General features: G+C 43.4%; 3 protein-coding genes across 3 annotated transcripts; 1 reads left to right on the forward strand and 2 right to left on the reverse strand.

Annotated features, from left to right (window-relative positions):
- Positions 1–2,627: 2,627 nt before the first annotated feature.
- PADG_00122 (uncharacterized protein) lies at positions 2,628–4,433 on the forward strand (the record flags this gene model as incomplete). The annotated part of the gene is made up of 2 exons (XM_010757401.1): positions 2,628–2,794; positions 2,849–4,433. The coding sequence occupies 2 exons, from the start codon at positions 2,628–2,630 to the stop codon at positions 4,431–4,433; spliced, it is 1,752 nt and encodes a 583-aa protein (XP_010755703.1).
- A 459-nt stretch (positions 4,434–4,892) lies between these two features.
- On the reverse strand, positions 4,893–7,097 carry PADG_00123 (uncharacterized protein; the record flags this gene model as incomplete). Its single annotated transcript, XM_010757908.1, has 1 exon — positions 4,893–7,097. The coding sequence occupies one exon, from the start codon at positions 7,095–7,097 to the stop codon at positions 4,893–4,895; it is 2,205 nt and encodes a 734-aa protein (XP_010756210.1).
- Positions 7,098–7,826: 729 nt separating this feature from the next.
- PADG_00124 (uncharacterized protein) lies at positions 7,827–9,667 on the reverse strand (the record flags this gene model as incomplete). Its single annotated transcript, XM_010757402.1, has 7 exons — positions 7,827–8,365; positions 8,489–8,565; positions 8,675–8,780; positions 8,851–8,922; positions 9,003–9,019; positions 9,148–9,294; positions 9,597–9,667. 7 exons carry the CDS (start codon positions 9,665–9,667, stop codon positions 7,827–7,829), a joined length of 1,029 nt encoding a protein of 342 aa, XP_010755704.1.
- Positions 9,668–12,276: the final 2,609 nt, after the last annotated feature.

A 12,276-nucleotide genomic window follows, 5' to 3' on the forward strand; every position in this document is an offset into this window, starting at 1 on the left:
AACAGAGCATATCCACACGTTTCCAGGCGTCTAAAATTAAGATAAAATCTGGTAACACTTACTGATGCACTGAGCGTGGCAGGGTGGTATGGAACTATCTCCCCAGCAGGCAACAATAAGGCAACGAGATGGCGGCTATGAAGTGTCTTCGCGCCAAGTGATTTGAGTCACGCGCGTTAGGGCTGTCCAAGCCAATCTGGGAGACATGAATTGCTCGATAAATGGTGCAGCAGCGGATATTGAGAAGCAGCAGAATTCCAAGGTTAGAAGATGCTGCCAGGAGATGTTCCATCCAATGAAAAGGTTGGCTCTTTCAATATTCAGTTTCTGCCTGGACACCTCAGGGTATTTTACATTCCCAACCAGAGACTGCCAATGCCAATTAGGTAGCGTCAACCATGAATCCGGACTCCAAATAACCAAGTATCCTCATATCCTCATATGCTTTGTGAGAGGCACCTGGTAAGGTGTGCTTCATGCGGCATTGGACGGTAGTTGGAGCGTAGGATGTCGGTACCAGAATAGGGCCGATCAATCTGTTCAATAAGAATCAATTCCAGTCAGCAATCGACATCCTATACTGCTCTGAGTTGAGAAAGAGAACGAAATGGCAAAACACGGAACAAAGAGCGAAATGATTTGAACTCCACTCCCCAGTCCCTGTGAACACGGAGCAAAATCTTTCGCCGCACGAATTCGGGAGAGTGGACCAAAACACACCTAGAGAACGTGACTCAGTTAAGCAACCGGGTCCGAGAAACAAGCTTCCTCTGACTCAGGATAGGGGACAGCTGGGCCCATGGATGTGCTACATATCCCGAAGGCAGTGAGTAAACAAACAGAAGTTGAAAGCTAGATCAAGGAAGCCTCGGAGTTAGGATGATCCTGTCCCCCAGGCACCCAGCTGGTCCGTGCATTGCTTAGGCATAAGGTTTCCGGCCCGAGGGTTCCTGGCACTAAGAAATATCTTTAGTTATCCCTACCACGTGACCCAAACTCCATATGTTTGGCTTAGCTTCCCAACCACATCTAATATCCTCTGAGAAAGATCCCACGATTTGCCTGATAGCCCGAGCACTGTCATAAACTCCAGAACCTGCCAAAGTTCAAGTCTCGAGGTCCTGTGTCCTGTGTCCTGTGTCCTGGGATCCCGTTCCCGAGTCTGCAAGGTTGGAAATTTTAAACATAACAGCAACATTGTACCAATGAATCGATTGGTTGTCGGTTGATCTGTCGCACGCGACTAATTCCACGTGGATATCCACAGAGCTACACTGCTGCATCCATGGTTGTCATTGAACTTGAGCAAAACGTTTCACATATCTCTTGGCAAATATCATATCGGACGTCTCCTTCAGCCCATTTTTGATAGGCGCAATGCGGAGCTCGATCCTCCTGAAGCCGACCAAAGCAATGACAACAAGACGAAGATGAGTTTCCAATGTTGGGAGACCAAGTCAGACCATCAGATCCACATGCGAGGAAGTTTGTGGGGTTTCTGCGGAGTTTGGAGACTTTACATGTCGACTGCAATCTCCAGTGTGTTGGTCGTATCAAATTCCTTTTCAATCATCAACTATGAGACCTTGATACAGCATTTGTCACATTTAACTTCCGCTTAATTTCAACTAGGGTTTAACAAGATAAAAACGGTCGTTATTCCTTCTTGTTGGTCTTGCTGGCTACCTAAGCAGTCACACGTCATGCAGCCTTCCACGGCAGCATTGTCAAGTTCTATCCCATTAAAGAACGCTGACATTGTCCAGCATGCAGGTGCTGGAAAAAATGTGACCAAAGAGTGAACGAACTAGTAGCTAGTTGACAAACGACAGCCCATAATAAACTCATTGACCACTTGGGCAGAACACACCGGTCGTTATCGGTAGTTATAAAGAGATTTTCTGTCCCAGCTTCACTGATGGGATATTAATGCCGGCATATATGTGGGGTAAAATGAATATGGGAGCTCTAAAGTCATTATCCCCAATATCAACCGTTTAGGATGGCCGGTTGTGCCCAGAGTATGGATACGTTATTCATTGTTGTTGAGTATTGCAAAATAGATACGCCGATGAATAAGGGCTAATGTTAGATGGATGCCTTGACATCTGATACAGGGCAATTTCAAAGTAGCAGTAAAGAAAGCCAATAATGAAACCGTCCTATAGATCCACTTGCGGAAAGGTTCGAGATATGTTGTCGTCACGGTTGATATCCTGCGTCAGGAGTTCTCCAGCCACGGCAATTTGCTCAGGTGAGGCTTGAACGCGTATTAGTCATCCACGTGTTCTTTGCATCAAAACTTTCTAACCACCCGCTTCGCTTCGAACTGTCAGAAATGATGTAGTTATGTTGGAATTGGAGAACAGATTTCATCCAGAAGAGGTTAATTCTCTCTCTGCTATCAGGAGGATGGTAGATTATGATCTCTAGTATCAGACGAACAGGAAGACATTCTTGTTATATTGTTATTTTGTGCCTAGTCGATGGCTTTAAATCCCATTATCGCTTCAGCGGCGTCTCTTCTAGTACCTTGGGAGGGATCAGAAACAATAACATGCCGTTGCCTTAAATGTGCTTCTATACTAGCCATTGGCCCCAATTACTGGACCAGTCGCTCTTCGCATATGTATTCGCCCGGTTCAATCTGCGTGTTTGATAACAGCATTCTTTCCGAGCCAGTCTCCCACCTGTACCCAACCGAAGATGAGCAGCACCGCGCAATTATTTGTAAACAATGTCTGGAAATTGTCGGGCATGGAGTACAAAAAGATATGCCCAGGGATGGCTTTATGTAAGAGTCTATCTGATATAGTTTGGTCATGCAATGAATTTTGACTTGCTCCAGCCAGTTTCATTTTCTTTGGTCCTTGAATAAAATTTCCCTGAGGGATATCGCTACAGGAAAGCCGGTCTCTCCCCGCTTAAACTCCGCCATGAATGAGTGGCCTTTTGGATCGTCGGATTTCAGTACTTGTGTGTCAAATGGCCATCACCAGCATATAGACGGCCAATCTAACAATCAAGAGTCTGAAAAAGATCATCTCGCATTTTCATTAACCCAACCCATCCCTCAAGAGCTTAAACTCATGGTTGACGAATTGAGACAGACCATCGCCTCTCTGCAAGGTGAAATTGGGCGCCTCACCATGTCAGTCCCAACTCAAGACCATCCATCTCAAGCACCCCACGATGGATATGAGCTCATGGCAACTGCTCTAAGGGAAGTCAGAGCCAAAGGGATTGAGATAGATGTCCTCAAACGGGAAAACGACTCCTTACGTCTTAAAGTCAAGGAGTTAGAAAATACTCCGCCAACCCAAATCGAGCGAACCTCCGCTGCTAACAACGGCCGTTTGACTCCTGCATCAAATTCAGTTCGTCATACCTCAATTTCAGGCCAAAGGGGACATTCAACACCCATGAATTCTAACGGGAAGCGCCCTTTCCTGCAAGAAATTTATCTGCCACAAGATGGTAACAATATAAGTTTACCCGATGTTGAATGCCTTCAACCCACATCGAAAAGGATGAATTTGACAAGTGGTGTGACTTCCCATTTCCGTATTGCCCTGCCAAGATCAATAATCACTCATAAAATTGCCAACGAAACTCAAAATTCCGACACCGATGAGCTTGCTGAATCATGGCAAACACCGAAGCACCAACAATTGTCAACTGATGCAAATCGTGGTGAAGAGACTATTCTTGCTCATGCAATTGGTCCTCAAAAATCTCCAGACAAACGTCAAGATCTGGAAACGAAACAAACTTCCAACCCAAAGCCAGTTAAACCAGATAGGCAACCGAAACAGAAAACAGTTCTTAAGCCTGTTCGCGGACGACCAAGGACTAAGTCGATATCGGCAACTGTAGCAACCACAAAAGTTCCCCTGCGGGATCAGGATAACAATGCTACAAGTGCATCAAATCCACCAACCTCTGCAGATCCTTCTCACTGTCCAGTAGTAGACGATTCAGAAATCCAGAACAAATTCAGACCCAAGAAACCCAAGAAAAAGGCCAGGAGAGCCAGTGCACGACTCTCAAGTCGTTTATCCCTTGCTCCGCTTGACCAAGGGAATGCACAGCAAAACTCTGGCCAGGAACCTAATAACCTCACCACGGAAGAAATCACAGCACAAGAACAGCAGGCCAGGGACCCTCAGGAAAATCCAACTCAACCAACGCCGCCAGACAGCGAGTGCCCTTCCAAAACGATCCCTAATTCCCAGAGCGATAGCGATAATGCTCCACTTGACCGGGAGGACACAGCCGCCAATAATCAAGGTGAAGGATCTACGCAGGAAACCGCACAGTCTCAAAGCTTTGCTGACCCGATTCGTGACAAACGAAAATCACAAATTGCGGCTCGGGATTCTCTTGCTAAGCTGGCGATGCAGAGGGAGGAGGCGTTAGATGCAGCTTCATAGTAACAACATAGACAAAGGAAGGGGGCAAAGGATTATGGTGTCACTCATGTTTATCTCTCAAATAATTCTTTAGGGAATCTTTAATGTTACTTTTAATTGGAAAAATTCAAAATGGTACGTCAGAGCAGGGCTCCTTATTCGTCTAGTATCTTATTAGGATCATTTTCCAGTTCGCCAAATCCGCTTACTTTCAGCGATAATTAAGCTGAGGGAATTTGGCTGATATCAACATAGCAATGCCCTACGTTGCGGCTGGCATCGACCTAAAAACTGCATAATATGAGCCGTTTCAACATTCATACCCTTTGGCTGTAAATATATGGAACCAAGTCGCTCATTGTGTCCAGTTGCTCTGGTTCCACAATATCTTAACCTAGGTATTTAAGTATACACTTGAACTTGATGGCCACCACCAACTAGGGGGGTTAGGTGGAGATGCTCAAGTCAAATATTACCCAGCTACTTTACAGTCATGAATCCACATCCCTCCCTTGCTATTTGACATGCCCTCTTCAACGCCTGCTCTTCAGTATCTGTCCATTTCACGCTGAGTTCAGCCCATGGTTTCTGGGAGCGAAACTCTTGCAAGTATATCTTGTGTAGCTCTTGGAGGCGGGAAACTTCCCGTGGGTCACCTGTACCTGAGTACACCATGAAAAGGGTGCACGGTGGTAAAGAATCCAGAATTCGCTGGATACATGAAACTGTTTTAGCCACAGCACATGCAAGATGTTCGGGGTTGGAATTGTCGGCTTCGACTAAAAGTTCTCCATTCAAGGGGTCGACTGCTTTCGTTGGGACTGCGGAGGACTCATTCACCTTCGTCGGGTCGGGGATCCGGTTGCACCAGCCTCGGAATACTTCTAGTTCACGTAGACGAGCCCAGGTGAAGTCTACACCACCGCCAGGAACCAAGTGGCCATCCTTGTCACCATTAACAGCACGGCTCACCCCAGCGACAACTTCATCATCATTTTTGCAGCCCAAAGCTACTGTCGCTTGAGACCCAAATCCCCGCTCTGGACTACCCCAGTCCACAACAGCCCCAGTTCGGCCTCTGTTCTCCGCACTCCTACCAGATCTTCCTGGGACTGTAGCTCGGGAAAGGCGACGGAATATACTCTCACTAGAGGCCTCACTTGTTCCCCACCTTTCACCCTTCTCGCACTTCTGCTTTACGAGTTCGAGCACAGCTCGCGCATCTTCAATGGAATCATGCCCTGTTTGGCCTTTTTGGATTTCCATGCCAAGATACTTCTGGGATAGCCATTTCAAACTTAATTTCAAAGGAGTTCCGCGAGGGTGAGGATAAATAATTGAGGTGTCGATGATAAATGGGTGCGTTAACTTTAGGGCGGAGAGATCAGAGTTGAGGGAATGGCCGATTAAAATGGTTTTGGGAGTCAATAGCAAAAGCAACTTCTGTTGGACGTTCGCCAAACGAGTTGTTACAGGATCCAACATTTCTTGTGTGATCCCAGAAAATCGCGTCAGGTAATCGATGATAGGTTTCTCTGGTTTAACTAGTTCATCTAGAACCACTTCACCATCCCAGGAAACGAGGCTCACCCGTGTAAGTTCTGAAGATCCTCCTTCCGTGATGCACATTTCGCAATCGAGAGATAGAATTTCGCGTCCCGCCGTAATACTGCCCTTCTGAATGTCCTTCTCTGGTATTTCGACATCGGAATATTGATCAACTTTAGAGTCTACCCAGCCGTCCTCTGGAGACTGGCCCAGAGAAGCACGAAGATCTGCATTTGCAGATGCATCTTGGGGGTCATCAAACAATGCCGGATGCAGTACATATTCGTTATCCCTTAAATCCTCCAAAGAACTCAGAAATGTAGTAATTGGCGTTCTTTTTGATAACCAGTTGCCTTCTCCGCGCGGAGGCTTCGGACCCTTGGACTCATTTGTGTCTTTTGATTTAGGCAGAGCAGATAATAAAATGGCTTGTAGTGGGGAATGCACTTTATTGTACTTTGAGTCTCCTGGAGATTTAACAGGCCAAACATGTGGAAACATATCAGCTAGTGGTTTCAACGGATCAGGCAATTGGTCCGCGGAAAGGGGCCTTGGATTGAATTGTGCTGTGTTTTTGTCTAGAGGTAGGCCTTTCTTCCAGCTCTCAAATTCTCCCGAGTTCTTCTCTCCGGTGCCATTTCCAGTCCCGTTCGCGTCAGTTTTGTCTATGGTGGAATTACTGGCATCATTCACATCTAATGTTGGACCAGAACAGGTGTCAGATACTAGAGGTACAGTACCATCAAACATGCCGATTTCCAGGCCAGGAACCATTAACACGACCACTTTCCTGACATGTCCAGAATGCTTCATTGAGATCCATTGCGGGGCAATGCCATCCCCAATACAATAGAGGAGGAGACTTTGCAGATCGGCGATTTTGATAGAAGACTGCAATCGGCCTTCAATATAGGTCAGAGTTGGGTATTTGGCCTTTTCATTTCCTACTCTCTTTCTTTTTTTAATTGGTGCAGGTTCAGATTGCTGAGATGTTTGGTTGTTGTCACTCCGGAGTATCGAAAGAGTTTCAGCTAAACCAAACTCACTGCTATTTTGGGAATCTGGAGATATGTTTGGACCGGCATTCGCGTTGTTCTCGAACACCTGCGAGCGTTTACGCTTTCTGCCAGAAGCCATAAATACCCGCTTGCTAGAAAGATCCAGATGACAAAATTAAAAAAGAAGCCGTTATGTTAGGCTAAGGGTAGTGGTAGAAAAGTGGTGTGGGAAGTGGTGGAAATCGAACAATTGGTGAATAAGATGTTCGGATATAATGGTCCCTGGAGAACATAGACAAGAAACAGACGCGAAGACAAAAAACGCGTTGTCTCGTAATAGCCCCTAACACTGCGAGTTTGTTTCCCAATTATCGCTGCTTATGAGCATTCAAGTAACTGTTATATTATGTTGTTTGACCTTTTCTTCCGATAGTTTGATGTTTCAAAAAATATTGGATTCCGACAAATCACACAACTTTATTTTTTCACAATTGTGTCACGTGCTTACATTGTCATTGATGAATAATAGATCTTCGGCTTGGCATTAGTCATTCCTTCCATTATATTAACTAACTAGGGCTAAACCCCTTTTTCTTCTCGTCCCACTTCGTATGTACAATCGAGACACCAGGAGACAACGAGATGCCATTGGGATCAGGATTCTTTATGCCTCAGATATTTGATAACAAAAATGCGGTTTGACATATAATGTATCACCATACATGTCAACATGAGAACTCCCCATAAAAATTACACACACATCAACAAATAATTAAACAGAGGGAATTGCTAAGAAAGGAATAATTAACTGGAAATAAAAAATCAAGTAAACGCAGCAATCACAACCTCGGTCCCAACTATCCAACCGTTAACTCTCAAATATGCCATTATAACCCTTTTTACAGCAGTCCATATCCTCCACAATGCGCTGCGCATTTTCGAGTGCCCTAATCTTCTCATCCAACTCTCCTCTCTGCTTCACAAGTGACTCCAGCCTAGACTGTAGAGACTGCGGTGGACCCTTGGGATCCAAACTATCCAAAGATATATATCTCACATCGTCTAAACGTATATCTCTTTCCGACTTTTGGCGTTTCGTTCGCTCCACTGGTGGCATTGCAGAAGTTTCAAGCTGACCTTCATTCCACCGCCCATGAATTTTCATGTGGTTTTGAAGGTTCCAAAGTCGAGAGAAAGGTTTGGTTGAGCGTGGACATTCTGCGATTTGGCAGGGGTAGGTCCCGGGGACTTTGTAGCGGTTGGAGATTTTATGCACCTCTCGTAGGTGTCGGAGCAAACATGCTCTGTCTGAAAAAGTGCGCATATTACAGCCAGGCTCGATACATTGAACTGGGAGTGGTTTGCGCTTAACCGGATGCTGGAAGCTATCATCGGAGCTAGAGCTTTCTATCAACATTCTTTAATCATGCATACTAAATCGACATAAGGTGAGTTTTGGAAACCTTTCTTGATCCAAGTTTATTCTCACGGTTGATAGCAATTTTATTGGCGTGTTTCCATCCGCAATACCTATTGTCGGGGTGCTGCTCGATGCCGGGAACCCGTCATCGGCAATTTCGGTATGTTGTGGCGAATGTTTTGCATGCCTGAAACTACATGTTAGATAAAATATTTAATGCTGATGGAAGGATAAACACCAATATATGTTCAACAGAATTGTCCTAGATCTGGCAAAGAAATAAGACCATAACATACTCCGAATGTGGCGCGATTATCCACGTGGCTGGCTGTGCGCTGGGCCAGTCGGAGAAAAGGGATTCTCCTAAGAGAGCAGCTGGTTTGAACCGAACGGAAGTGTAGTCTCAAGGTCTTGGTCAGACTTCTGGAAAAAGGCAACGGACTAACAATTGATAACCTCGCGAATAACGTACCGATTCCTTCTGGTTCGAAATCTATGGGAAATTCAATAGGTGCCATATTTACAGGATTTGGTGGGAAGGTATCTGGGGAATCCAGTGCGCTCAGTCAAAAAAAGAATTGCGGGACAGATCCGAGAACTTCGGGGCATTTAAAGGAGACTCACCGTTGCTTGTGCCATCGCTATTGGAAAGACACAGGAAATTAGAGGGGAAAAGATATTAAAGAAATAAATGAAGGACGAATCTATGAGATTCGTGCGGAAAGATTGTAGTAACGGAATCCTAAAGAAAATCCAAAGGTCTCCATACCTAGGACCAAACCGAGGTGCCGGCACCCGCCCATAACCAGCCGGTTTGGCGGGTGACACGTTTGGGATGCCAGGCCTCTGAGGGAGGGGAAGCACCGTGATGAGGCGATAGACACCATTAGAACACCACGAGGGAGCTCGGTGGATTCTCCGCCAGAATAGCAAAGTAATATAGCCGTACCAAGTGTGATTCCAGAACTCCAATTATGGAACAAAGCGTCCTCTCTAAATTAGCAAGACGTTAACCACCATGGAATCTATCCAAGAATGCCCAAACCAAGTACTAGGTAAACAACGCCAGGAAACTGATCCACGTATGCCTATATATATGCCGAGTACGATTCATTTGGTCCAAAAGGGTATATGTAGTCCGGCCGCCGGGATACCTGTCACTATCTTCAAGACACAAAACAAGTGAATTCCCGTTTTATTTTCAATTCTGAAACTTACTGATAAACGTTGTTGTCATGGTGTACATGCTCCCGAGGGCCTCGTGGGCTCGTTATGGTCCAATCCGTCATATCGATTCGTATATTGTTCTGCGTTTCGCAGCGACACTGATACTATGTTAGACACATTTGGCTACTGGAAAAGAACAAGAGTAAAAAGAAATGAAATGAACAGCGTACGGCTAAAGAGAGTGTGGAACCTCTTGGGCTGAAGAGTAATAACAGGCGTTAATAACTTCTCCAGCGTTGAAAAGACGTGGAAGCACAATATTTAGAAAATCCCAAATCTGGCAACATTACGGCGCGTTTTATGGAGAAGAGTACTCCGTACTTGTGGGGCAATTTGGTAAGGCAGCGCAGCCTTGCCAGCGGAGTTTCCCGGAGATTGGCGCGTCAATCATGGATTCGCCTAGGTTTGCGCCAGAGGCGTCAGGCTGCAGACCAGGCAGTTTGGACAACACCTTGGGCTGCAGATACGAAAAACGCTGGGAAAGATCGGCTGGTAAATAAGTGTTCTATTCCCGCTTGAAGGAAACGGCCGAAAATGACCTGTCTGTCAATCCCGCCCTCCCCACACCAGCTCACAACTTCTGAAGTTTCTGGAAGCTGATGGTGAGTTAGTGAGGCAACCAGTAACCGCTCAGGCAAACTTGGGTGGTCGACTGAATATTCGCTAGATGGGAGTGCGAGAATAATATGATTATACTCATGCACGAAAAAGACATTCAGTCATTCTTGAAGCCCGACTTCAATCGGCAGGGTCGCCTTCGCTGATTGTAATTACAATGGACACTGGAATTTGGAAGTGCCTCTGGAATAATGACTTTCAATCAACTGGGGGTTAGCTGGTGCGTAATGGGTTTATAATCGAATCTTCTATGTGTCAAGCACTAAGCAATAAGTTTTGTGTCCCAAAACTATACATCAGTTTACCACTGGCTAGAAAGGCATGTGAATTCACGATGAGTGGTTGGCAGACAGCCTTGACAAAAATGACGGTTTGAACCCGCGTTATTTGCAGTGGCATAAGCAAAGACTAAAATATCAAACTTCATAGGCCCTGAATGTAGCGGCCTAATAGAATGAGTACAAGAGAGCCTTAAATGACAGAGGAGGGCCTTGGAGAGACCACACTGCCTGTTAAAATAGCCGGATATTCATCAGAATCGGTTTTGGGTAAGCTTACCCGCGTTTGAGAAAAGGAGAAAAGCAAACGGAGTAGAAAGACACGATCCAGTTTCAATTCTTCCTCCATACAACTTGCCCTCCTAAATTCAAATGTATAAAAGGACACCAGCGTTCAAATGCATTTTGAAGCCTGTGGATGTATTGGCTCAAGGCGGTCTGAGATGGCCTTATTTTGATGGGGTTGAATTAAGCTTCTGCGCCAAAAAATGGTAACTAGCGGCTTGGCATATGATTAATGGTCTTATCACGTGATACTGCGGCAATACCAAGTTACTTGAATGTTCTTGTACTAGATGCGTAGATCTATTTTTTATGCCTGTTAAACACTGTCTAACTGTATGTCTCACTATATTATATTTGCTGCAAGTTGGCAGCCTCAATATTCTCTTAAATCTTCATATAAATTCTCACTCATTTATCATACTTTTTCATAACTTATTTAGTAGCTTGAGCTTTCTGTCTGCTGTTTGATATTTCTTCTTAACCTTCTCTACATATATATGTATAATTTCACTTTCGACAACTGCAACTTGTAGCATTCTATGTCTTTGATTAATAAAGCAGTTTTGTGCAAAGTTTGATTTTTATAATTTGACATTCTAGCTAGTTTACATTTTTAAATATTTTAAAAATTTTGAATAACTGAGATTATAAGTAATTTTTACAAATTCAGTTTTATTAATATAATTAATATTAAGTCTTATATTATTTTTTGCTAACTTATAATATACTTATTTTAATAATTTAAAGTAGTTCATATTTAACAGCTGTAGTTGACAAGATAAATAAAATAATAAGTGAAAGATATATTATATTATTATTATTCTTTATAATAGTAGTTTTTAACTAGTTAACTTATTGAACATTTGTTTTATTAGCTATAATAAGCTTAACTTATTATTTATTTAGTGTTATACTTAGTTATTCACTAATTTTAATTACTCAGCTAGCTGGTAGATTTATATTTCTATATCAGAAAGTCTGATATAGTTCATTTTATGAAATAATATTTTATATTTTTTAGCTTATGATATACATTCAATGATAGTAACTCATTTGTAATATATTGACTATAATTAAATGCCATAGGTTATGAGCAGTTAATAATTTAATAATAACTTTTAATTTTGAAACAACTAACTAGTTAACTAAGTCTTACTGCAAAGCTTATTTCATTCAAGTTAACTACAACTAATGTAACTTCTTATTGAGTGAAATTCCCCATCAAGTGAAAGATTAAATTAAATAATTTCAATTTCCTAACTCATCCACTTCAATGTGCAATTATGTCATCAATTTCTAATAAAAAAGCAAGAAACTCTATAGAAATAGAGAGAAGAATTGAACTCACAATATCTGCTATTAAAAAGCAAGAAATAATTTCAACTGCTGAAGCTACACACTTATTCAATATTCTCTACACTACTTTATATCATTGACTGAAGGGCCAGTTTGCATGCATGAATTTATGTGCAAATTTAACTAAGTTGACT

Source organism: Paracoccidioides brasiliensis (assembly GCF_000150735.1).
Source record: "Paracoccidioides brasiliensis Pb18 unplaced genomic scaffold supercont2.1, whole genome shotgun sequence".
NCBI classification, from domain to species: Eukaryota; Fungi; Ascomycota; class Eurotiomycetes; order Onygenales; family Ajellomycetaceae; genus Paracoccidioides; species Paracoccidioides brasiliensis.